This window comes from Strix uralensis, chromosome 8 (assembly GCF_047716275.1).
Source record: "Strix uralensis isolate ZFMK-TIS-50842 chromosome 8, bStrUra1, whole genome shotgun sequence".
In the NCBI taxonomy this organism is placed as follows: domain Eukaryota; kingdom Metazoa; phylum Chordata; class Aves; order Strigiformes; family Strigidae; genus Strix; species Strix uralensis.
Window position 1 is genome coordinate 27914281 of NC_133979.1, and position 25608 is coordinate 27939888.

The window sequence follows — 25608 nt, forward strand, 5'->3', positions numbered from 1 at the left end:
GTTACCTGACAGATACAAGACAGGCACTACAGAACTGTAAAATACTGAGAAAACAGAGAAAATTATAATAAAAAAAGGTTCTGACCAGTAAGCCTCAGGTCTGTACTAAGTCAAAACTATAATAAAGAACATAATTAGGGGGCACAATGAAAAACAATACATACTGGGGAAGAACCAACAGTTGTTGTAAAAGGAAGTCCTGCTCAAAAAAGCTACTGGAGTTCTCCAAATGCAACAACAAGCAATGGATTAAGGAAGATTCAACGAGTGCAGGGCATTTAGACTTCCCAGTGGGATTCAACTAGCATGAAGAAATTAAGGCACTGCAGCAGAGGGAGAGGGAAGGCCCTTGAATCAATGACAAGTGCCTAGCAGACAAGAACCAGAGGGTAGGAACTAATGGTGGTTTCACATGAGGGCTCTGTGATAAACAGTTCCTGTCCAACCAACTCAAGATGACACACAGACAATGTGATAGTGACAGAAAATTTGGTGCTGATGTGATATTACTCAGTAGTAAGGAATGCAGGCAGCTTGTGAAGGACTGCAGAACTTAATGAGCTCAAGCTTTAAAATGACACAAAATTCTTTTTAGAAAGAAAGAAAAATGATGCACACAAGGGAAAAAACAATTCTAACTTTACTGAAAGAGCAACAGGCTTGGAGCTGACTGCTGGACTCAGGAACACAATCATAGATGGTAAGATTTTTCATGACAATATCACACCTGGTTCTCATATGCATCCAAAAGCAAACTGAATGTGAGAAACCTAGAAAGGAAACTAAACAGAACACAAGGAACAACATTATACTGTTGTCTATATCCACTGTGACCCCACATCTCAAATTCACAGCGTTATTTTATTTCCTCAGTCCCAAAAAGGCTACAGAAGACTTGCAAAAAAGAGAAGGACAAGTACGATCACAAGTACAGGACAGCTTCATTGTAAGAACCGACAACGTAGGCCAAGAAGATGACTAAGAATGGATACAACAAAACTTTAAAACCATGAGTGCTGTGGAATGGGTGAATAGGGAACAATTTGTTTGCACGACATTCACTACAAGAACTGTGAGCCACCAAAGTTAGCATCTGAGTCAAAACAAGTTAAAGAGATGTTCTTCACACACACAGCAAAACTCTGAAATTTCTGGCCATGGAACACTATGGATGCTGAGAGTTATACAGGCTCAAGGAGGAGCTGGATTTTTGGAACAGGACTTCATGGAAGCTTATGAAATATAAAGATATCCTTTCTGGTTTGGGAAGTCTGAGATGTAAATTGCTGGAGGCTGAAAGAATACCCCCCTGAAAGCATCCTTCTATACTTGCTCTGTCCCTTCCCCTGGGCATTCATTTTTGACAGCTGCCACGGCTGGATGGAGCTAGAGGAACTTTTAGTTTGATCCAGTTTAGGCATTCTCACAAAGTAAGAAGGAAAGCTGCTCCCCTTTTCCAGTGTAATGCTTCAGTATCTCCATAGGGTTTTGTAAAAAAGGTACACACAAAAATAACAGAAAGTACAAACCTCGCACAATCAGGGATTGTCACTGCTGTCCTTAATTAACATACCAATTAATCACATTACATACTCATTTGCCTACTCCTTCCCACTTGTGGCAAAAACCTCCCTTAGCATTGACACATACCATAACCTTTGTCTAGCATCAACTGCTGAATCTCAGAAACCACATAATGACCAGCTTCAAAACAAGAAACAAAATAAAAATCCTGTTGCTCTCAAACAGAATTTGTTAATTACAAGAGACTTTCACAGTGAACTTGATCTGCAAAATGCTGAAGTTTTATCCACCAAAAGTAATACACAGCCAAGACACAAGGAGGCGCTACAAGCTGACCTATGCTAGTAGCCCTATAGGAGCAGTAGCTGCTACAGCTCTGCTGAGGCTGGAAGCAGCTGGTACCCAAAAAGAGTCACCAAGCCCTTTGCACCTTGACAAACCAAAGGAAGGTATATTGCTTGCACTGTTTGACCCACTTCAGGATTTAGGGAAACATGAGTGCAGATCCCTAAGGAGATGCCTACTTTCAGAGTGTTCCTCAGTTCAAATACACAGCTGAAACTTAAACAGATCACTACACATCTTCAGCAGTAGGAGCAGGAATACATGATTGGCCATGTGAAAGCTGCAAATAAATTTCTGAGAAAGACAATAACCACGACTGAAGAACAAAAGATCAGGAGCATAATTAAGCAGGTGACACAATGATGCAGAGTTACTAATTTTTTGCAGGACTAGCGTTTTGCATAGCAGAGCTTCTGCAGAGACACACGACAGCTGGACAATTGGTTTAAACCTAGCTTGTTTCTGCATTACAGACACAAAAAGGAAACCCAAACACCTAAATCACTTTATTTGCTCTTTCTGTAGAACCTATGAATGTAAAAACAAGCAGCTTCCCTTCACGATACTAGGGTGACAAAATGCCTACAGTTTGCTAAAAAATCTTGCTGTAGATATGCACTCCAATCCCTCATACACAGGGGGAGCACTCAGAGATTTTATTTTGATCACTCTTGAACATTTTCACATGAGCTAGGTTTTCATGTTGCCCTTTCCTTTTCTTTGTGCATTTGTCAAGAAAGGAACTGCCATAACAGGTAAAGGCAGAAATACTTCAAGAGGGAAGAAGATCAGTACATACTTTCCTCCTTTTTCAAAGCAAACAAGCATCACATGCTGCCATCTGCAGTTCAGGGAGTTCCCCAAGAAATCACATACCAAAGAAAGAATAGAGAGCAAGCCAGGTGTTTTTTCCCTTTATCGCCATTTCCCTGCTCTGATATACCACTCGGGACCAAATCCACCAAGGCAATTCGCCACCTGAATTTCTGTGTTGCTCTGGTTCTTTCTCCCTATTTCATCTCTCCCTCTGCAACAAATTGCCCTCACGTGAGAAGGTATGATTGGTGTGAGTAACAGGCAGGAATTGCGGGCAAGTGGTCAAAGCATGGATCTAGAACTGTGGATCAAAAGAGCCTTTCCATGACCTTAGAGAAGTCGCTTAGTTTTCCTCATCTCTGCAGTGCTCTGCTTACAAGGAAACGGTACTCAGACGAATGGCAGTAGAGGCTATATAAGTACCCAAGATGGATTCCTCCAAAATGTGCAGCCAAGAGAGAGAAAAACCATCACTCAGCAGATGACACCAGTCACTCAAACACCTCCTCTTTGCCATCTTCTTACAGCATTTAATTAAGATTAGGCAATTTATAGAGAAAGACCCACACAGTCCTCCCAATTAATCCCCTTCTGCATGCACATTATTTATAAAAGTATGTTCAGCAAGTAAGACCAAGCTGTAGATGAACCTCAGGGTCCAGCTCTCTATATGCAAACTGTGCTCTTCTGCTTTATGTATCCTGAAGAATATTTTCAGTGAATTACAACATAATATTCAAATAAGGGTTATACATTAGCCTGGCAGGCTAAGATGGAACTAAATCAAGTACAAGAACAGACACAGATATATTACTTCATGCACTCAGGCAAGAAACACCTGCACAGGTAGTGGTATTATGGGAAACTACTTCTGCAGGAGAATATTTTCTGCTTCATTTGTCAAACAAACAAAAATATATTGCAGCTCCAAAAACTGAATTGCAACTCCAGAAAAGAAACATCTCCTCTGACTATCTAAATGCATATTGCACTGCTACCTCATGTGGCTGTTCGGTTGTTAACCAAGTCCATCAGCTCTCAGCCTCTGCAAAGAAAGAGCAGCATGAAAACCACTGATCATGACTTCATCACTAAGGTTATGCCCGGAGTACTATTACACAGCTTACTTTGACTCGCACTCCACTTATGAGAGACCCATTCTTTGTTGTGCAACAGGATCCTGTACAAACCCGAGAGTTATTTAGTCCCTATGCCCAAGGCTTCCACTTCATTTGCATGAAATAAATACATGAAAGACCACAAGTGCTCCAGAGCAGGGACAGAGAAGAAAGGCAGTAAAATATTGATAGTGTTTGCAGCAGACAACTCATAACTTGGCCAAGCAAAGGTAATTAGTGTAATTTGAAAAACAGTACAGCTCTCCAACCTGAATTCAGCTTTAATCATCTAGTTGTGACTAAAGAAGTTTTTTAAAAATCAGTTCAGCAGTTCTGAGCAGAACCACACATTCCTACCTCATAATCTACCAGCAGAGGCTGGGTTTGCTCTCTCTAGAGTCAGCAACCTGCCACATGCAGATGGAAATCCTGTCTCCAAATGCTACAGGCAATTAGCACAGGAGCAGCCCGAATTCAATGAGGCTGCACTTGTGCAGGACCACCTCCACAAAGCTGTAGGGGATGGCCAATAAATTGACTTACCATACACAGCAGATTGTGGATGAGTGGAAAAGCAAAAACAGCCAAATGAAAAATAGCAGTCCTGTGAGTAACACAGGACCATGCTGACTTCCCGCTGAGCTACCAGCAAAACTATGCGTGTTTTGCTCCACACTGTACAACACTTAGCCTTTTCTAACTCCGTTTATAGAGCCATCAGATTCCCACCTCTTTAGGGGCTTAAACACTGTTGTTTAGGCTTTTTTTTGCTTTCAAGGGCAAAAGTGGAATTTAAGTAGTTTTGGTCTGAGAAGACCTTTATCCATCACAGACAATTCCATTCTCAAAACTTCCTCTGACAATGAAAGGGCTCTAGACAAACATCTTTCAAGAAAGAAGTCTGGGGAGTGGTATTGTACTTGGAATAACATACATTTAAGTAGTAAATAGTGCTCTGTCACTGGGAGAAGCCAGCCTGCATTCAGCTTCTCTCTGGATTAGTGGCTCTGTCCGGAAATGTTCATGGTCCTTCTAAAATAATCACACACACTTTTTGTTTTGTCTAGAACTTCAATCCAAGTTCGTATGCTATAATCCATGGCTCTGACATAGGACTTAATAAAAAATTAACCACAGAATCACGCATCGTACGGAATAGGGAAAGAAGGAATCAAAGGAAAACCAAATCTATCTCTGTAATTATCTCTGCACATGCTGAGAATGCGTAAGATCATTGCAGAGATTTACCTGCAGTAAATTGTCAAAGGGAAGCAAGAACCCCTAGCAGACGCAAGAACATTCCAGTTTTCTGGGCAAAGCAATCCAAAGAGGAGTAAACCCGCCTGCACAGCTGTGATGCAACAGTAAGTTGGTGGCACGGGTATTCAAAATGGAGCTTTCCTGACAGGGAGCAAGGAACCAAAGAAAAGGTGCTACAGAACCAGTCCCAGTACTTCCCTGGGACAGATGGAAATCACAGAGTCAGCCAGACTGACTAGGTTACCTATGGCATCAGACTGTGTCCACTTGCCTCCATGGATTTGTTTCAGAAGAGTGTAGAGCAGCCTCCAGAAATCCAGGCTCTGCAAAAGAGAGGGGTGGGGGGAGATCAGCAGGCAAAATATGTGCTGTATATTTAGTCTTAATTAGGCAATTAAACCCATATCTGAGCATCAGTGGTTACATGTAAGAGCACACCTGAATCCTGCCAACACTGTTGAATCGGGCAGGTTCACATATTAGCTGTCTTATGAACGCTACCTACAGTAAGGTGCACTCAGAAAGAGAAGGGCCACTAATGCTGCCTGTACAGCAAGACCCAGCACTTCTACTCTGGGAGCATAGAGGAGCATGGCTTCCAAAATATCTGCTCTGATATAACCACATATGGCACAACTCACCCGTAACCAAACAAGTACTTGAAGACACTGAAAAGATCTGACCATGATAGTATCAAAAACTCACAAACAAGAGGCAGCACACAATGAGTTGAAACTGGAAATCATTTCTTGGCCACACAAGGACAGCATGCTAACAAACTCAAACAGTGATTCTTACAGTTGGAATTTCAGTCAACACTCGTAAAATGCTTAAAAATAGCTAACGGAGCAAGTGGGGCACCCTGCGCACGGGCCGGAGGCCTCACAAGCATCACCCTGTAAAGCAGAAAGACCCAAGCCAGCGTACAGTAAAGGGAAGCAAACCTCAGGTGACACCAGAAAGGTGTTGCAGACCACTCTGAAATATCAAGTTTTAAGTTAAAACCACAATAAGATAAAGCCCTTTCAAGAGCAGCGAATCCCCTCACCGCTGTCCCTGTCCCCAGGTCCAGTCCTACTTGAGCGTCCCCGTCCCCCCCCACCCGGGACCCGGCCCCGCACGGGGACCCCTGCCCACCCACGGAGATGTCCCCCGACCCGGACCCTCCCCGAGCGACCGCCCTGTCGCTGTGCCCCCCCCCAGGGGGGCGCGAAAGAAGAGGGGGGGGGTGTGTGCCGCTAAGCAACAGGGTGTCCCGGGGCGGCCCGCGCTCACCGCCTGCGGCCGGTCGAACCTGGCGCGGCGGAGGGTGTCGGGGGCGGGCCGGGAGCGGGGCGGCAGGGCCCGGCACAGGGCCCCAACGGCTCCCGGCAGCGCCCGGCCCCGCGGCGGCTCCTGCTCTTGGCGCCGCCGCATCGCGCGCCGCCGCCGCTGCCCGCCCTCAGCCGGCGCGCGCATGCGCAGTGCGGCGGCGCGGCCCGCCCCGCCCTTCCGCTGATCCGCCCGCGGCGGCGCCCCCTGGCGGCTGGGAGGGATGGCTGCGCCCCGCGCCGCGGGGGGGGCACGCGTGGGCTGCGTCCCGCGGAGGGCGGCGCTGGCGGCCGGCGCGGCCCCGGCCTTGTGCCCTGGCGGCTTAGAGCTCACTGAGCTTCCCTGTGCCTGAGGACAGAGAGCTCCCTGCTCGCCTCCCGTGGGAAGGGACCCGAGTGGGAGGCGCCCGGGGGGCGGCACACGTGCAGGTCACCTCTTGCCGGCCACGCGAGGCGAGGCAGGCTCACCCTGAGCCACGGCCGCATCCTCCACCCAGCCAAAACCCCCAGCGAGCTCTGCAAGCTTCCCCCTCCCTTCCTGGCCGAGTTACCACAAAACCCCACTTCAGCTTTTCTAAAAATACGACTCTGCTGCTGTCAGACCAAGACGTCATTTCTCAGCTGAAGGGAGAGCGCACGGTGCTGGCAGCGGGGGATCGGCTCCAATTCCCAGTTTCCCACCTTCCCCTCAGCTCAGGGCAGCTCGGCTCCCCGGGCGTACAAGCTCTTGACGGGAACAATCCCAGAGATTAATCCTTGGGGGGGCGGCAGGGGAGAAATGGTTCTGCCCTTTGGGAGATAGCCTGAGTCACTGAGAGAAAGTCCACCTCTTAGTTGGGATTTACATGGCCAAAACCTGGCCCTGAGATGGATTCCTGCTGCTGGCAGTACAGAGGGACAACAGCCGGTGTGTGCCACGGAGGGACCACAACTGGTCTGCTCCACCAACACAACGGGGAGCCTGCCTGGGCCTATATATAAGACCTGCTTGAAACCTCCACTGATGATTTCTTGGCCAATTACCCACTTCATAACTCATTTAATGTGCTACTTATGGATCTAGAATGATGCTTTCCCCTTTTTTTTTCCAACATCTGAACTCTATGAAACAACACGTGAAATTCCTTTCAGCTACGGAATGGCCTCTTGCAGCCAAACGGTTTCTCTCAATGAGGAGAGAAACTGCATCAGTCCAACGAGACTTTCAGCAAAGCCCCATTTCCTAGCATGAACTGTATTTGCACTCTTTCCCTCTGGTTGCTGCCTCTCCTGCCTCCCAGCCCTGTGCCGGGGAGTGTGGCCCTTCCCGACGCCGAGTGCTCCATTAGTGCTCCAGCCAGTCCCACGGATCCTGGCTGCTGCTCCAGCCAGCCCTGAAAGCACCTCTGGGTGTGAGTTATCCAAGCTTAAGTATTTTTAAAATATCTTCTCTAGCAGCTGTTGTCTCACATCCTCCTTTGTTCCTAATGGCCTGGAAAACATTTTCCTTATCCCTTGTCCAGCTCTAGCTCAGCAATCTCTATCCGTATCTTTGCTCTCCTTTCTAACAGGTTTGGCATCTCCATACGCTTCCTTGCCTTTGGTTCCCAAGAGCCCATGAAGTCCTTCTTTATTGCCCAGACCCTTATCGGACCTGAATAATTCTCTGCTGTCTTTGGCATCCTTCTCAGTTTTCCATACCTTGCTGCTATCGGGCGCTGTCTGGTCCCTCCGTGACACATCGCTTGTCTATTTTCCTGTCCCCGCTGCAGTCTCTGGGCAGGAGGACCTTCAGCTGGAGCCAATTTCCTGTGTTTTCTTGACCATTCCATAAACCCTGCTCAAAGCCATCCCTATCCCCACACACATTCCTCTGTCTAGGCCTTTTCTTCCCGGGGCAGCTGCCTGCTTTGCTGCTGCTGAGACAAGGGCTCTCCTGCAGCACCATGCACGCAGCAGGGGGTGGTCCTGCCCATCACCCCCACGCTGGGCTCCTGTACCCCGGCCAAAGCGCCAGACCCTGGCCAGTGAGCACCATTACCCATCACGGGAGCGGCAGCTGGGATGCACGCCATCCCAGCACACCGAGAGTCCCTGTGCTGCCTCTCCATCCCACTGGCTGGACCAGCCCTGTGGCGCCCTGGAGCCGGGCTGGCCGCCCTCCCGGCCAGTGGCCCCTGGTCCCTGGCCCCATGGCTCCCCCGGCACGCAGCTCCGTGGGCGCAGCTGACACGAGATGCCTGGTTCTGTGGAGGGGTTGGCACCCAGCCACGGGCAAGTCGGACGCCAGGCGGCAAATCTCAGCCTCTCTGTCACGGCACAGTGCAGCTGGGGCTCAGTCCCAGCATGTGAGGCCCCACTTATCTGCTCCGCCGGCTGCCTGGGCGGCCTTCCCAGGGTGGGAGAAGCTGATGGGAAGGCGATGGTTTCCTGCTGCAGAGATGGGCCCTGTGCTGTGGACAGACAAAGGAGGTGACGGTGTGACAGCCCCTGGCGTGCTATCCCAGGAGGGATGGTGATTCCACTCCATGGGAGCAGAGCCCCTGCCCCGCTCCATCCAGGCCGCTCTCACCTCCCCTGTCCCGAGCCCCAGCCCTGCAGGCACTGGCAAACGAGCAACAGCATCAGCACACCACTCTGATGTCACCACATGTGGCAGGCCACAGGAGACTGGTGGAAGCCTCCGGGATCCTCTGTGTAGCAGGGGGAAGCAGGACGGAGCTGGCTCATCCACTCGACCTGCCCAGCCGCTCCTCTGGGCCCCCCAGCTCTGCCCACCACCAAGGCAGTTTCAGGAGGAGCTGAGCCACGGGTTGTCCCAGCAGCGAGTGTGGTGGTGGGGACCACAATGGCAAGGGATGGTCCGAGCAGATACTGAGAGGTCAGGGATGCTGCTCCCAGGGAGAAGTCTCTGGGCTTCGCCCTCTCTGGGGTCCCGGGGCTCGCATGACGCCCCGCAGCCTCGCAGCTGGCCGTTACCGGCTCGGTGTGTCACCTGGGGTCATTTCCGCCTTGGGTGACTCAGCCGAGCTGAGGGCGCCTGTTTGCACCCGCGCCATGGCAACCCGCCGCCGCAGACCGCCCCACTGTTTGCGGCCGTTGCCAGAGATGACGGCTGTGTCCCATTGCCTCATGCCGATTGTATGCGATAACGGCGATCTCTGCTCGCTCCGGCAGCAGCACAGCTTCCTGATGTCACCTCAGCCCAGCCCTGTCAAGGGGAAGGTGTGAGCTGTCCTCCCAGGAAAACAAATCCTTTGCTGTTTTTTTTTTAATCCTTTTATCGTCGTGAAGGTGCAGGCAGGACCCAGCCTGTCTCCCGGCCAGGTCCCCAGGCTGTGCATCGGTGCTTCCCACACTCCGCGGAGCTCCTCTCCACGCTCCTCTCCTCCCTGCAGCAGACATCAGCAGAGAGCAACTGCTCTCCCCACCTGTGCAAGGGAGGCTTCGGGTGACCATAGCATTTCAGACTCTGAGCAGATCAGACAGGCTGCACCACTTCCTACCACAAACATTTCCAGCTGCTTCCCAACACCCTCCTGGCTCTTTTATACATGCACTCTCTCCCCTCGCTGGGACACTGGGTTAACCCAGGTGGGAAAAGGCACAGCCTGGCAGCAGGGCAGACATCACACCAGCAGGAAGGAGCAGGGCAGCACGGGGGCTGCACAGTGGGGCAGGCCTGCAGCGATGCTCGGCCCTCCACCACCTGGGCAAGGGTCAGCAATCACAGCTCCCACCGGGCACGGAGCAGCCCTGGCATCTGATGATGATGATCAGCTGTGGGCTTGTGTCTCCATGAGCGGAGCAGCCTTCCCTGGCTGGAGAGAGGATGGTACCTTCCAGACCGGCCACCCTGGGATCTCTGCTGATAGAGTCCAGCCATCAGCATGCTCAGAGCCACCACGTCAGGCTGCAAACAGGCACCTCCTTGCCAGAGAGCGATGAGCTGCCTCCTGGCACCGTCCTCACCAGTGGGTGCAAGGGGTGCTGATATTGCTGGCATGACCAGCACACATGTTTAGCACGCTGAGTTGCATCATGTAACAGTTACAGATCACTGGGTCCCTGAGAGGGACCATAACAGCCACACAAATGCTCTAGTGCAGGTTTTCCTGGACACAGTGAATTAGTCTGCAACAGGCCTGTGTGTGGGCTCCAAAATTCAAGGTCAGCTCCTGGCAGTTGGATGCTTAAGATAGGTGTTGGCATTTCAGGACCTCTGATGCAGGGTCTGCACTTTCAGTAAGTGAATTGGGAGGGATTAGAAAAAGAAGATCTGAGACCTCGCAATTCTCTGTTCTTAGGAGTTTCACCCTTTCCTTTTTACTTAAATACCCAAGTTGACCTTCCTCTGCACGGAGGGAAACTCCCTCTGCCCTCTTCCCTCTTGGGCCTTTAACACAAGACTCACCAAAGAAAGAGGCTTTGCTAGGAAGCTCTTACACCCTACCCCCTTGAAACTCTCCCTGTTTCCTTGAAAATAACACAAGAGGCATGAAAGTAAAATGCAGCTCTAGTGCCTCATGCCAACTTTTCTTCTCAGGCTCCCTGCTGGGGAAAGCCACCCAGGGCCTGGCAAACATCCCCAGGGCTCTTTGCACCCAGCTCCTCTCCAATACAGGATCATCAGCACTGGGGATGGTGTGATGGTGGAACAGCCCATCCCCTTCCCTTCTTCCTCCCTGATTAGACCTCAGTCTACAGTACCATGATTCATGGTCTTGTCCACTTCTCGATATGACCCTGGCTGTCTCCCTTACCCAGAGCCCCTCTGCCTTTGGTATCTTCATCTGCTTCAAGTATTTGCTGGGGATGTTGTGCCCCATCAGGAACAGGGTTTGACCCCCTCTTTGCCACCTCTGCAAAGCTGTTTCCGCAGGTGGGCTGGGGCTTCCCCAGCTTGTTGCTTTGCAGAGCTGGGCCAGGAAGTCCCGTCTCACCACAGGAGCTTGCAGAGCTCCTGCTGCCCACCATCAGCTGCACAGTCCCTCTTACCACTGCCTGGATAAGAGATCAGATTTGTGAGGTGTTAGGAAATGGGAAGACACTATCTCAACTTAAAAGATAGCAGAACTCTTTGACCTTAATACAAATCAGCCTTAAAAATACCCAAAGCAGTGATGAGCGGGGTACCACCCAGTTACAGACCGGATTCGTCCCCATGAGCCCCGCACAGCAAAAAGCAGGAACCGCTGCAGCCACAGCCACTGTGCCACGCTCCCTCAGCCCTGCCTGCACCCTGCCTGTCCCTGAAGGGGACACAGCTGTATTTGCAGAAACACCAGCAGGGAGACAAACTGCTCACCACTCCTCTGCAGGTACCTGTCCCCACCTGTGCCACAAGAGGTACCATGGCCCCGAGGGGCTGCAGCCTGCACAAGATGAGACACAAAATCACTACACCGGAGGTGCCACATCAGTGTCCCCATCAGAGCTGGCAAGGGGAGGGTCGGTGGCCCCACCAGTGTCTCAGTGAGGCAGTGTTGAACCAGATCCCCTGGCTCCTCAGCATGTGTTAGCCCAGATGTGAGCTGCCACCAGCTCCTGCAGCCATGCTGGCAGGACACATCTCTGTCCCCAGCTGCAGCTGCTGCTTTCATTAAGGACAGCCCTCAGGAGTGATGCATCCGAGCTGTAAGGCTTCCAGCCTAAGCCATCCCCCTTGCCAGCTGCGGGCTCAGGGACACATCTGTCCTCTGCTTCAGATTCTGTGCTGGAAGGAAGATGCAGGGCCAGGCAACACACACCATCCCCTGCTCCCTGCACACTGCCTTCACTGGGGGCTGAAGCAACACCCCCACCTCTTATAGATCAGCTAAAGGACCTCCCAGCCCCCTTTCTGCTGCACTTTCCTTTTTTCTTCTGCACAAAAAGCTGCAGAGCCAGGGCAGGGAACTGCAGCAGTTGAGTTTCTGAACCCATCCTGCTTCTTGTCCTTTGCCAAAACCACTTCTGCCTCCCTACCCAGGGCATTGGGGCTCACCCACACCCAGCTGCCAGAGAAACGGGTGATGTTTGGTTTTTTTGCCACAGTGATCAAGTGTTTATAGCAACCATCACTCCGCAATCTACAAACTTCACTGATCTCAGCCCAAGATTCTGAAACAATGGCAGAGAAAGCACAGCTCCTTCCTCCAGGGTCAGCAACGGTGGTGTGGAAGTGGCAGGTCTTTGTACTGGGCATCACCATACTGGAGATCACCCGACTCCTTTTTGCTGTCCCAGATGGACACCTCCAGGCTGGGGCCATGCCCTGACCCCACCTGCGATGGCAGCGATATCCCCGTGGCTGCTGGCTGGTGACCAGGCGGGACAGGGGGGCTGCCAGCCACCTCCTGAGGGTGGGAGCAGTTGCTAGCTCACACCAAGCCGGCATCCCTGGGATGCTCCCCCAGAAAGCTGGGATTTGCCCTGAGCATCCTGCTTTCACCAGCTCCCATGTTGCAGGAGCAGCACAGCCAGGGCATTGCTGCACTGGGAGGGAAGGGACTGTCCCTGCCTGTCCCCAGCTCCCATCGGGGCTCAGAGCCGAGAGCATCGCAGATGAGCTGTGCTGGAAGCTGCACTGCTGCCTCTCTGTGCAGCTCATGCTCCAGGCCATGAAGATTTACTCTTCAATGGAGAAAAGATTGTGTCTGCAGACAGCCCACATCCCCAGCACGCTGGCCACTGCCGAGCCTCGCTGCGCATCAGAGGGAAGTGCCTGGCTCGGGCGCAGATTTCCTATCCAAATGCAATACAGCTGTTTCTGCTTCCTCTCCAAAGACTGAAGCGAGTTTTAAAAAATCAATTTATCATGTATTTTCTTTAACCAAGGCTCCTTGTGGATGTGACCTGTGCCTGAACTGCCCAACCTCACAGCATCAAGGCTGGAACAGGCAGAGTGTGGCTTGTACAACCACAGCACTGGGAGGGGAGTGTCCTGACAGCAAGCCCTGGGGCTAAACAGGAGTGTCTGTTGCAGGGCGGGCAGAGAAATAGGACAGTCAGAAGGAGCCTTTTGGGAATCAATACCCAAGGGCTTATCCCCAGAGCTTGTGTGAGGGACCCCCAGTTTTTACCCACCCCCACATGCAACATGAAGCAAGGCAGCTGCAGGATCGGGTTTAGCTTCTTTGCAGGTTTCCTGAGGCTGCACAGACCTTGCACAGCTCAGTTCCTACATCCCTCTGTGCACCCAGGGCAGGAAGAGTGTCGTGTCCCCCCCCACCCTGCCCCAGCCACCACACCTACAGTGCAAATCATAGAATCATAGAATGGTTTGGGTTGGAAGGGGCCTTAAAGCTCATCTAGTCCCAACCCCCCTGCCATGGGCAGGGACACCTTCCACTAGATCAGGTTGCTCAAAGCCCCGTCCAAACTGGCCTTGAACACTGCCAGGGAGGGGGCAGCCACAGCTTCTCTGGGCAACCTGCTCTGGTGTCTCACCACCCCAACAGTAAAGAATTTCTTCCTTATATCTAATCTAAATCTACCCTCTTTCAGTTGAAAACCGTTACCCCTCATCCTATCCCTACACCCCCTGATCAAGAGTCCCTCCCCACCTTTCCTGTAGCCCCCTTTAAGTACTGGAAGGCCGCTATAAGGTTTCCCCGGAGCCTTCTCTTCTCCAGGCTGAACATCCCCAACTCTCTCAGCCTGTCCTCACAGGGGAGGTGCTCCAGCCCCCTGATCATCTTCGTGGCCTCCTCTGGACCCGCTCGAGCAGGTCCATGTCCTTCTGATGTTGGGGGCCCCAGAGCTGGATACAGCACTGCAGGTGGGGTCTCACGAGAGTGGAGGAGAGGGGGAGAATCGCCTCCCTCGACCTGCTGGCCACACTTCTCTTGATGCAGCCCAGGATACAGTTGGCTTTCTGGGCTGCGAGCACGCATTGCTGGCTCATAGTCAGTTTTGCATCCACTGATACCCCCAAGTCCTTCTCTGCAGGGCTGCTCTCAATCCACTCCTCACCCAGCCTGTATTTGTGCTTGGGATTGCCCCGACCCATGTGCAGGACCTTGCACTTGGCCTTGTTGAACTTCATGAGGGCCTCATCCACACAGTCTTCCCAATCAGGTGGCCTGTACAGACCCCCACTAGAACATCACTTGACCCTGCCCTCCCTTTAGTCCAAAGCAAGCAGCAGCCCTGGGCAGCACACTGCAAACAGCAACATGCTGCTTCCTGCCCCAGCTGTGGCCACTGTCCACGGAAAGGTTTTTCAACCTAAGGGCTGGATCGCTCGAGCCTCTCCCTGTACAGCACCTGCTTTTCCATACCTCTCACTGGTTCCCTGCTCATCCCTGTTGGCCCGGCCCCTTGCACCTGGAATTAGCTGCTCCTGAAAAATTTTGGTGCAGGGCCCTGTTGGGAAAAACCAGGATCCCAATTCACAGGTCCCTTTCCCAGCTGCACACTCTTATGCAAATACAGAGGATGACAAGGCTTGTGGTTGCCATTATTTTTAATGCTGAAGGTAAACACTATCTCACTGGCATGCTCAAGGCTGCCGAGATTATATCACTAGTTTGCTTTGAAGCCGGGTTGGAAGAGGAAAGCCATGTCCCAGTGCCCCAGGGGTGGGCTGGGTGCCAGCAGCAGTGCAGAGCAGGACTGTGTCTCGCTGGCCAGGAGCCATGGGTGCTGGCACCCCCAGGAGGCTGCTGGCAAGGGCAGCGGTGGGAGTGGGAGGGCAGGGGGCCCTACGAGCCCTGGCTGTCTGGGAGATGTGGTGGTGGCCAGACAGCGATAGCCAGGGTTTGCCTTTGACACAGACACCCGTGTTTGTTGTGCTAACTGGGTGGGAGGCAAGGCAGCGCCGGCTGGTCAAGTTTGTCCCACTGAAGTGTGCCTAGTGAGTGCAGAGCCTTTTGACATCAAACACATGGGAAGTTTTAAGATGCTTATCAGATTGGGCTGCTTTTGACACCAAAGATTTTGACATTGGACATGCACCTCTGACCCCTGAGGGGTTTGGCCAAGTCCCAGGCCGGCTGGCGTGACAGTAAGATGCGGAGCAGTCTCTAAGGAAATGCATTCATAAACTGTAGACAAAAATATCCCAGTGTGTTATGAAATATCTCTGGATATGTAAATGGGGTGGTTCAGGTTAGGAAAAGACATGGTTAAGAAACCATTTTAGAAACATCTCTCAAGTTGACATCTTTTACATCTGTCAGTGCTGTTCTTCTAGAGGGTCAGAGAGGTTGAAACACGAAAGAGCAAAGCGCTTGCAAGCCAGCTCTCACTTTGTAACACTGCACCTTTGCTTTCCCTACCAAGGGAGGCTGGCTCTGCCTCACCAGTAATCTCTGCTTTATTTGGCCTTTTTGTGTGGCTGCTCAGAGTGAAAGCAGCAAATATCAGGTTTTCCTAATGTGACAGTCAACCACCTCCCAGCAAGACACCTCTGTGCCCCACTGAGGGCTGCAAAGCGCCATCTTGGGTCCAGAAACAGTGAGCTGGGGGCTGGCCACAGGCATGGCTTTCCAGCAGGCACTGCCGGGGGCTGGGGCATGGCCAGGAGTCTGTTAAGTGCTACTGAGACCTCAGGTCAGCAGTCTCAGACCTTCATCCAGCAGCACTGCATGCCTCTGCTTTAACCCCATGACAGCCGCAGGCAACAAGACGTGACTCACAGCAGGAGCCACCACGCTGTAGACTTCTGCAAATGTCATGGCACAGGCCCAGTGAGGCCATGGGTGGGGTAGGACCTTCCCCCCGAGCTCAGGGAGACCCCGATCCCGGACAAGCATCGGCATGACACCCACCACCCCTTCCCTTGGGGCGTGCTCAGCCCTGGTGCCCACAGCACTGGGGGGGTGCTCTCGCCCTGCAAGGCTCAGGCAGCCCCTGGGGTGGGCAGCCAAGGGCAGGACCCCATGCCACACCAGGAACAAAAGCACATGGAGCCATCATACAGTGTGGGGCTCAATCCAGAGGCCATGTGGGGTCCTTAAGCGACTGGCAAACACTTCACAAGCGAGTCCCTCATGACCCCCGTTACAGAGAGCACAGCTGCTACATGGGGGAAGCATCTTTTGGTCTGTGTTTATTAAAGACTGAGAATACAACTGTGGGCCCAGCCACAAGAGCTGCGTGCCAGAAGCAGGGCTGAGTTTTAGCTGGAAGGGTGCGGTCTCCTCTCCAGGCGGCCTTCAGCAATACCAGCCAAATTTCCTACCCAGCAGGGCGTCCCAACGCCCCCACCCCGGCAGTGCTCCATCTGGAGTGGAGCCCCTCTTCACACCAGCCCCAGCCTTGGTTACTTATTGCTTTTAACGTGCTAGTCTAGTACAGAGTGAATTAAAAATAAAAATGCATGTCTGTCGCAGTGCGTTTGTGCTGTCTTCAGGCTGTGCTCCTGGCCGTCAGACCTGGAGAGGGATGGAAGAGAGGGGCGGATGAAGTCAGGCTGGGCTGGGAGCAGAGACATCCCAAGGGCAATGGTGCTCCAGGACAGACCCTGTCTTTGTTGACAGGCCACAAAGCAAAAGCCTTTGGTGTCCGCTGCCGGAGCTAAGCGGGTGCTGCTGGTCGCTTGGGGCTGGCGGAGAGGAGGAGCTGGCACCCAGCAGGTTGCTCCCGAGCACCAGCATGAGGGCTGGGAGTCACAACCAGCCCAGAGACATGCTGCCGTGCCCCTGCCTTCCCTGCGTGCCTAGGGGGGACACCCCCAGCCAGCCCACGGAGCCAGAAGCAGAGGGGAGCTCCAAGGGCAGGCACCAACCTGAGGTTTACTTGAATGTGTGGCTCTCGGCTCCTCCCCGGCCAAACCCTGGAAGAGAGACAGAGTGGGGTCAGCATCGCGGTGGGAAGGTGAGCACACCGAGGGATGCACCTCGCCAAAAGATGGGTGCCCTGAGCCCCCTTCCCCTCCCTCCCAAACCCCAGCCTCAGCACTCTACCTTTGGGCCCAAACAAGGCGGCATAGCAGGGATGGTTGCAGTACGGCTTGCCGTCATGCTGCAGGGACAGAGAAAGAGCATCAGCCCCGACCACCCTTCAGCCCCATCTCTGCCCATCCCACACCTCCTGCAGCCCCTAGCTGCAGCTGACAGGGACCTCCTGGGCAGCAAACCTCACCTCTGCATGGCCTCCAGATGTCAGGGTCTTGTTACACTTCTCGCATCTCAAGCAGGGCCGGTGCCAGTCCTTCCCCAGAGAAGACACCTTCTCGGCTGCCACAGAAAGGAGATGGGTTAGTTGAGGCACTGAACAGGCACAACAAGTTGGTTTTGGCAGGTTGGCCTCCCTGTCATCAACTCTAGGGAGGACATTTCTGGGCATTTTCTCAAGTCTATTTATTTGTCCAGGACAGAGGGCACCGTGTTTCAATCCCAAGTGCTCACGGTGCACACACATTGCTCTGCATATCCAGGCGCCTGGATCCCAAACAGCAGTGTCATGCCCAGGGTGAACATCGCTGCATAAATGCAGACGGACCAACTTCCAAAGATTTGGGGACCTCCCCTCTTCCAACATCAGCCTGCAAGGGGGTGAATTTCTCCCCAGCCAGCTGGAGCCCAGGCGATCGCTAGAGTTGGCAGGGACGAACGGGGGGATGCTGGAGAGGACCAGGGAGGCAAAGCCAACACAAACCAGTCCTCTCCCGCCACCAGCACGCTGGCCACAGCTCCAATTCTGCACACACCATGGCAAGCCAGAGTGGGGCTGGAGTTTGGCTGGGGTTCAGGCGGCTGCAGGGGGGACACAACATGCTGTTTGCTGGAGCCAGGACATGTTTATAGAGAGAGAGAGGAACACAGGGTGGCTTTTAATTGTGGCACGGTGGGGGAGGAGGGTATTTTCTGCAGACACGTGCTCTTCATAGCGGCAGCTGCACTCCTGGGGATTTATTAAGTGATAAAGCAGAGCTTTCCACAGGAACTCTGTCAGAGCCAGGTCTGAGCACTCTCCCCATGCCTGCAAAAGGAGGTCAAGCAATGGGACGGAGCTGTTGCTGGCAGCGTGTGCCCCAGGGGGGTCCTTGGCAGCCTGAGGCACCTCTTCTTTGGAGTCCAAATATGCCCACAACAGCTTATGCAAGGAGAAAGCTGGCGGCTGCAGAGGTGGGAGCGGGGGCAGTGCCCAAATGCCATGAGGCAGCCCCGCTGCCATCCCCCAGCAGCACAAAGAGCCTCCTGTGCCTGCAGACCAGCAGGGGCCACAGTGTCCTCCCCCCGGGCAGCCCCAGGAGCCCAAGCCTGGCCCGTGGCTGAGCCATCCCATCACAGGGTTTCTGGAAGCTCAGTCTCCCCACCTCTCACACAAGCATTTACACCAACATTTGGGCCAGAGCTCTGCCAAGGCTTGCTGCAGCGGGTCCCCCCCAGCTCTCTGCCACACAGGTGAGATTTCCCTGGAAAGCTGGTGGTGGCCATGCAAACCCCATCCCTATTCCTCTTGGCATCATCTCCTCCTCACCCCTGCTCTCTACGGACACAATTTGGCTGAAAGCAGCCCGAGGCACGCCCAAGTGGGACCGCCAGGCTCTGAGAGCCCCGGGGTGCCCCAAAGCAGGGCTTGCTCTGCCTCCTCTGCCAGCACTCCTTATCACCAGGGACAGAAATCAGGCACCAAGCTCAGTCCTCCAGCAGCATTTGAACCCTCCTCAGCCCCTGCATCAACAGAGACTGTTTCATAAGAGCAGCCTGATAAGTGCAGGGCCAAACCCCTCCTTGGTCAAACGGCCCCGTCTGGCACCTTGCAGCCACACCTGCGGGCACGGCAAACCCAGCTCTCCCTGCCTGGCATCAAAACAGATCTGCAGGGACATGGGAAAGGCAGACACTGGCACCAGCACCTTGGAAGCCCCTGGTATCAAGCCACACCGGTAAATGAGATGGCACAGGATCCTTGGTTGCAGGAGGAAGCCATGAACTGTGTTGTGTCAAAACCCCACCTCAAAGCCTGGCTGCAAGCAGCGAGTTCAAGTTTAGGCAGAGATGTTCCCCAATGGCAAGAGCCACGTCCCGAGCAGCCCTCCAGGCAGCACCCACACCAGCCCCAGCACACTTTCCCAGGGTGGGCATCACTAACGGACACGGCTGTTTGACAGGGAGAGCAGCCCCTGTATTTGAGCCTCCGATTTCTTTGGCAGAGTAGGAGTAGAAGTTGGGGCATACACACAAGCAGAGCAGAAAGAAGGCAGAGAGAGCAGAAGTCAGTGATGACACTCAGGTCCTGGACCCCTCATCTCTGGTAAATTAAAAAGCAGGGACTGTGTATAAGCTGCTCCCAGCAAACCCCCTCAAGTTCAGCTCAACTGGGGAGGTGGGGAGGTCTGGCAGCCAGAGTCTGCCTGTGCCAGCAGCTGCTGCCAGAAGGGCGAGAGCCTTGAAACCCCCCAGATATCCTCGGGCAGGACAGCAGGACCATGGCACCAGAAGGGGCAGGAACCTGGAGCTCCAGCACCCCAGCTCAGAGGGAGGACATCTGCCTGAAGCCCAGCAGCAGACAGCAGCCCAACAAGACTTGTGGCTACGGTGGCTTAAAAATAACACCCCAGGGCTGTCACCTCGCCGTGCTAAACCACACAGGACAACGTGTGGGCAACCCACTGACACAAGAACGTGCCCGACGGCGGGATTTGCCCTTGGGAAGGTGGTTGCTCGCCTGCCTAGGCTTTCAGAGCAAAGGGCTGCACCGGCCGGGCCTCTGGGCTCCGAGCTGGCACAGCTGCGTGCGATGCCGCAAAGGAAATGGGGCTGAGCTAGCTCCCACACCTGCAGCCTGGGAGCACCCACCGCAGCCTGCACCCCGCAGCGAGGCACCTCCTTGGGTGGATTTACAGGGCCACTCACCCGGGGCACCCCGGGAACCCACAGCGCAGGGGTGCGCAACTTTGGGGCACACCAAGAATTTGTATTGCTGGGGCGCACAACATCGGGGCACCCAGGAACCGCGGCGCCGGGGTGCACAGGGACCTGGAAGCACCAGGGTGCCCCGCAGACACGCAGCACCGGGGTGCCCCGAGACCTGAAGCCCGGCGGGGTGCAGCATCGGGGCACCCCGGCTGAAGCAGCCCGACAGCCCTGCGGTCCCCGGGGGGGGTGGAGGCGGCCGGGGGGAGCGGGAACCCCTTACCGAAGTAGACCTCCTTCTGGCAGCGGGGGCACTTGGGCATGGTGTCGGCTGGGCTCAGCTCGGCTGGGCTCGGCTCGGCTGGGCGCGGCTCAGCTCGCTCGGCGCGGCTCGCACGGGCTGTGGGATGCTCCGCGCCGGCCCCGCCGGAGTCACTGCCCGGCCGCCCCGCCCAGATGTGCGGCCCCGCCCGCAGCTGGAGGCAGCCGCCCGGGGCACAGCCCTGCAGGGGCTCCCGGGGCGGGGCCCTGCACCCCTTGCATCCTGCACCCCTACAGCCCCTGCACCCCTTCCCCCTGCACCCCCCACCTGCATTTCCTGCACCCCTTGCACCCTCGTGCCCTTTGCATCCTGCAGCCCTACACCAGTTGCACCCTACGTCCCTTGCACCCCTATACCCCTCGCACCCCTATATCCACTGCGCCCCACAGCCCCTGCACACCCCACACTCTGCAGCCCTGCCCCTCTGCACCCCGAGTGTCTGCTCCCTGGCTCCCTGCCTGCTCCCTGCCCACACTTGTGCTGTGTGGGTGGCCAAGAACCCCTCTCTGAGTGGGGCTGGAAGTGTGATTGGCACCCGTCAATTAACCACACTCCCAGATGGAGATTCACGGTGCTCACCCTCTCCAAGCACAGATCTGTTTCTCCTAGGGACTGTAAAATTGACCCTGGGGCAGCATCTCCTGCCCATTGGGAAGTTTGGGGTATGAGATGAAGCAGGAGGGAGATGCAGGGCTGTAGCCCCCCTCTTGCAGGACCTCGGGAATAGCATGGGTGTGGGATGTGGCTCCACTCACCCCAGAGAGCCAGCCCATCTGTGTCGCTTGACTGCTGTCATTTTATTTGGAGCGAGGACTCACTGTTCCTTTGTGCTTGGCTGCGAAGGAAATGAAAAGCCTATCCAAAGGTCTGTTTTGTATGAAACAATCCTCCCCAGGGCACGTTGCTGTGCTGCAAAGGTCATGAGGGCTTGTGAAACCCGGCACCAGGACGCCTAGTGTCTGCCTCCCGAAATGCAGGGCACCCCTCACCCTCCCTCCGCACAAGCAGGGCCCTGCTGACACCGGAGCCCACCCGTGGGTGCTGGAGGAGAGGCGGCAAGCCGAGCCTGGAAGCGCAGTTCATGGTTCAGCTGGGATTGCTTTACGAGCCAGCCTGGCTCCAGCCTCCCTTCCCAGCGGGATCCCTCATCCCGCTGCTGCTCCCCACTGCTGCCCGTGGTCCCGGGCTCACCCCGCGTGCTGGCAGCCCCATGGCAGGCCGGGGAGCACCTCCGGCACGCTGCTGCAAGGGACATCGCTGGGATGCCTGCTCCTGGCTAAGGCGTGAGTCATGCTGAGACATTTCTTTACAGCATGGGAGGAGAGAGGTGTCCTGCGAGGGCTGCTGCCCCCACCCTGCCTCCTCCCTGTCCTTCCCACCCTGAAGCACACGCACATTCAAGCACCATATTTCAGCCACGCCACGTCCCCCTGCACAGAGCCGCAGCACCCCACGAGTGCCTGGCTGCATTCCCCGGACCAGGACCCCCTCCCTGCACCATGGAGGGTGCAGCAGGCACCATGATGAAATAAGGGGGACAGGGCATGTCCTCTCTCCTCTCCGGTGGCCCTGCTTCCCCTCCCACATGGTGCCAGGCTGCTTTGAGGCCACTGCCCGGCTAGGACGGCCGTCTCCAGCTGCGCTCCCTTTTAAGGCAGGTTTTGTGCCGGCGGGCAGCTGAAAACTGGCCTCTCGCAGGTCTCCTCTGGCTGGCCCAGCCCCGTGGCTGGTCCCCATGGACCACTCAGCCTGCAGCAGGAACACTCCTGTCCCGGTCAGGGCAGCCCGTGCCCCCACATGGCACCACACACCGACTGACCCAGCTGCAGCAGAGCCCAGCCACCCCCTCCCCTCGGTTCCCCCACGCACTTACTGGAGACTGTTCACACAACAGAGCGTTGTGTGAACAAAACCGGCGGCAGCTCTCACAAAGCAGGAGCCGCCAAGCCGCGTGCTGCTCCCTGCCAGCCCTGCCCACACGGGGCTTTATGCCTGGCAGCCACCCCCCCAGCCCCCCTGGTTTAGTCCGGCCAGCCCTGCTGTGGAGCTGCGCACACTGTGGGCTACCCCCGATCTGCTTCACAAAGGGGCGAGCCAAAGCACGGTGTCAGCACGTGGTGCGCCGTGCAAACCTACGGGAATTACGGAGAGCCCGTATCAGGGTGTAGGTTGCCATGGGTCAGTAGCCCCGGTTTCTATGCCCCACCGGGGCCGTACGTGCATCCTGCTCACCGCCACTACCCCGCTCTCATCCCACTGATCGGTGGGCCCGCACGGCAGCAGGGCAGCACAGTGAAGACGTCTGGCAGAGGCCCCTAGCAGGAGGGAGAGAGGGAGGGAGGGAGGGCTGCAGGTGCTCCTGGAGCACGGCAGCCCCTCAGGAGCCTGTGGGATGTGGCCTCTTGCTCGTTTTACAGGGAGCGAGTCTATAAACACTCCTAATGCTGGTGTATGAAACCCATCAGCGTGCTGTGGCAGAGCAATAAACTGAGCCCCCATTAGCCTGTGCTGGAGCGAGCTGGCTGGAAACACTGCAGCAGCCCAACATTTGGGGTCACTGCTCCTTCTGCCATTCAAGGTCCCCCCAGGAGCCAAAACCATGATGCAAACATCTGTGAGCTGTTTCGGAGCAGGAGCCAGGTTGCCTCCTGCAGTGGGACACTGCCCATGGTGCCGTGCCCATGGACATGGGCAAGGGCAGGCAGCAGGCAAGCTCCGGTGCTAGGCAGAGATGGCTCCAGGGAGCAGCGGGAGAGAGGCAGGGGTGGTGTCTTCAGCAAAGCCAGGTCCCAGCCGGAGCATCGCTTCAAAGCGAGGTTCATCGCCTGCCAGGGAAACAATCCAGCCAACACCAATGGAGAACAGCCTCCTCAGCAAACCACAGCGTTATCTTATCTGGAGACCTTGTTCCAGCTAATTTAACCATTAGAGCAGAGCACGCCTCAGCTGTCTGTGCCCTCTGATAGGAATCTGTGGGTGAGGCTCCATCCCAGAGCATCAGGCGCCAGCGCTCCCCAATGTCATAGCAACAGCCTTCAGAAAAATCTGGGCTGTCCCATTTGTTTGTTTGGGTGACGTTATGGGCAGGGTCCCCTCTGCAGTCCCTTAGCGAGCGCCAGCAAGAGCCAGCACCAGCTTCCCCAGGTCCACCTGTGGCATATTTGGTGCAGGGTCCTTGCAGCCCCCAAGGACTCCCCAAGTTTCCCGAGCTCTTGGGGCAGGGTTGCAAGGTGAGAGCTCTCGGGCACACCGGAGCTGTGGGCACACGCTGCCTGCCCAATATCCCCCTCGAGCAACTTGGCCCTGGTGATAACCGGAGTAATGACTGGAAAAGTCACCAGCATGTTAGCAGGCAGGGCGGGTAACATAAGCTGATTTGGGTTTGTTTTGCTAACACAGAAAGAAAAAACAGTTCTTTCCACGTAGCATACCAGCCCATCTGCCAGGGCAGCAGCTCCTGTCTCCCCTCCTGCCCCCCCTCACTGGAGCAGGGAAGGGGCTCCCACACTTCTCACGTCACGGCCCCCCAGTACACTTGCACAGCAGGGAGACAATGCAACAGTGAAGGCACAGCTCAGGGGCTGGTGGCACCCTGGTCCAGCATTTTTCCAGCACTCGCACAACTCTGAGTCCTGCAAAATCTCCCTCCCCAGCCATATTTCAGCCCACACTTGTGCAAATCAAGGGCCCACTCAGCCAAGACAATTTGTTGTAAAATATGCCCTGCCCAGCTCCTCATGGGACTCTAATTTGACAAGAAAATTATAGGGTGACTTAAAAAAAGCCCAGCAGAGGCTGGGGGGAGCTGCCAGACATGTGATCCCTTCAAAAGGCCCACAAGATGCCAACGCCGTGGCGCTGAAGTGGCACAGGGTACATCACGGCGGGGGGCTGGTGCCCCCCCCCTCCCCTTGCCTTCCATCACCTCCGGATTTACATGCGGCTAATCCCATTAATGGCCGGCCAGGAAAACAACAGCACGAAGGCAGCTGTCAGGGCAAATTACACCCTAAGGAAAAACTCTGGGGTACGTCTTCATAAAGCTGATAGGCCAACGCTGGGAGTAATTGGGAACAGGACAGCAGGAGGAAAGGCAGTGCGGGAGCGGGGGGCTTAGGGAAGGGGCTCGGAAAGGGCCACCTGGGCTGGCAGGGGAGCCCAGCACACCTGCCAACACGCTGCCACTACTACTCTAAAGCCCCACAGGGTTTGACCCTGCAAAACATGCTCACTGCTGCACCAACATCTGTTTGCTGCCCTCCTGCATGCGGTGCAGAGTCCGTCCTGCTGTGGGCACGGGCAATCACACGGCTTTTCTAGCAGAAACCATAAAAATTTTTCCAGACAGGTTAAGGCAGCAGTCACTTGTCAGGTCAGCTCTCAACCTCAAGAGCCACGGTGTGAATGATTATCACGCAGTTAATATTACACTGCATGAGCAATAGCAAGCGCAGGAGCCCCGGGGCAGCTCCCAGCTTGGCGAGGCGCTGCCCCGGCACAGGGACTTGGCGGGGATGGGGTGAGCCCTGCTGCCGGGACAGCGTGGGGCTGCCTGTGCAGGGCCCCACCAGCAATGCATATGGGATTTCCATCTGGGACAGAAGAGTGTGGTAGCCTTCACCCGCCTCTCCAACCCCTCCAAGTCCCAGCTACATGGAAAATCTCTTCTGATTTCATCCAGGAACTGTTCCCTCAGTCTCCCTGCGTATGGTCTGGCCAAAGTCTCCACTATCATCTGCTCTTTTCTGCAAGCTTTCCATTAGCAGCAGCCCAAGGAAACCTCCTGGCTAAATCCTGCCGGGGAGGGTTTGGTGCATTTTCCTGGCACAGCCCCTTCTGTTTCTGTTGTGGCTATCGAATCCAGCCAGGATCGTTGAGGAAGCAACGCCCGCTGCTTTGGGAAGCTGCCCAGCACCCGTGAGGCATCGTCTCTGCCTGCCAGAGAGATTCACATCCGTGCTGGGGACTGGTGGGGAGCGTGGGCACCACTGGCAGGGGACCAGTGCCAGGGACCCCCTCCCGAGCCCTGCCCTAGCGTAGGGCACTCACCTGGCAGCACCATTTGCCCTGGGCTGGGTCCAGGCTGTTGACACCACACCTTTTATCCCTGGTTAAACATTCACTGGAGGTGAGGTAAAAGGGAA

General features: G+C 55.1%; 2 protein-coding genes across 2 annotated transcripts in view; both read right to left on the reverse strand.

Annotated features, from left to right (window-relative positions):
• Positions 1 to 6487, reverse strand: part of TEDC1 (tubulin epsilon and delta complex 1) — a 73004-nt gene extending 66517 nt beyond the window's left edge. Inside the window, exons 1-2 of the mRNA XM_074876803.1 lie at positions 6339 to 6487; positions 5308 to 5386 (exon numbers count right to left, since the gene is read on the reverse strand). Of these exons, the coding sequence (XP_074732904.1) occupies positions 5308 to 5386; positions 6339 to 6479 (220 nt within the window). The 5' untranslated portion in view covers positions 6480 to 6487. The remainder of the gene's footprint in view (positions 1 to 5307; positions 5387 to 6338) is intronic.
• Positions 6488 to 16367: 9880 nt separating this feature from the next.
• Positions 16368 to 20565, reverse strand: CRIP1 (cysteine rich protein 1). The gene is made up of 5 exons (XM_074876806.1): positions 20426 to 20565; positions 17423 to 17517; positions 17245 to 17302; positions 17067 to 17114; positions 16368 to 16713 (listed from the first exon to the last, which is right to left on the reverse strand). The coding sequence occupies exons 1-4, from the start codon at positions 20463 to 20465 to the stop codon at positions 17074 to 17076; spliced, it is 234 nt and encodes a 77-aa protein (XP_074732907.1). The 5' UTR covers positions 20466 to 20565; the 3' UTR covers positions 16368 to 16713; positions 17067 to 17073.
• Between the last annotated feature and the right edge of the window lie 5043 nt (positions 20566 to 25608).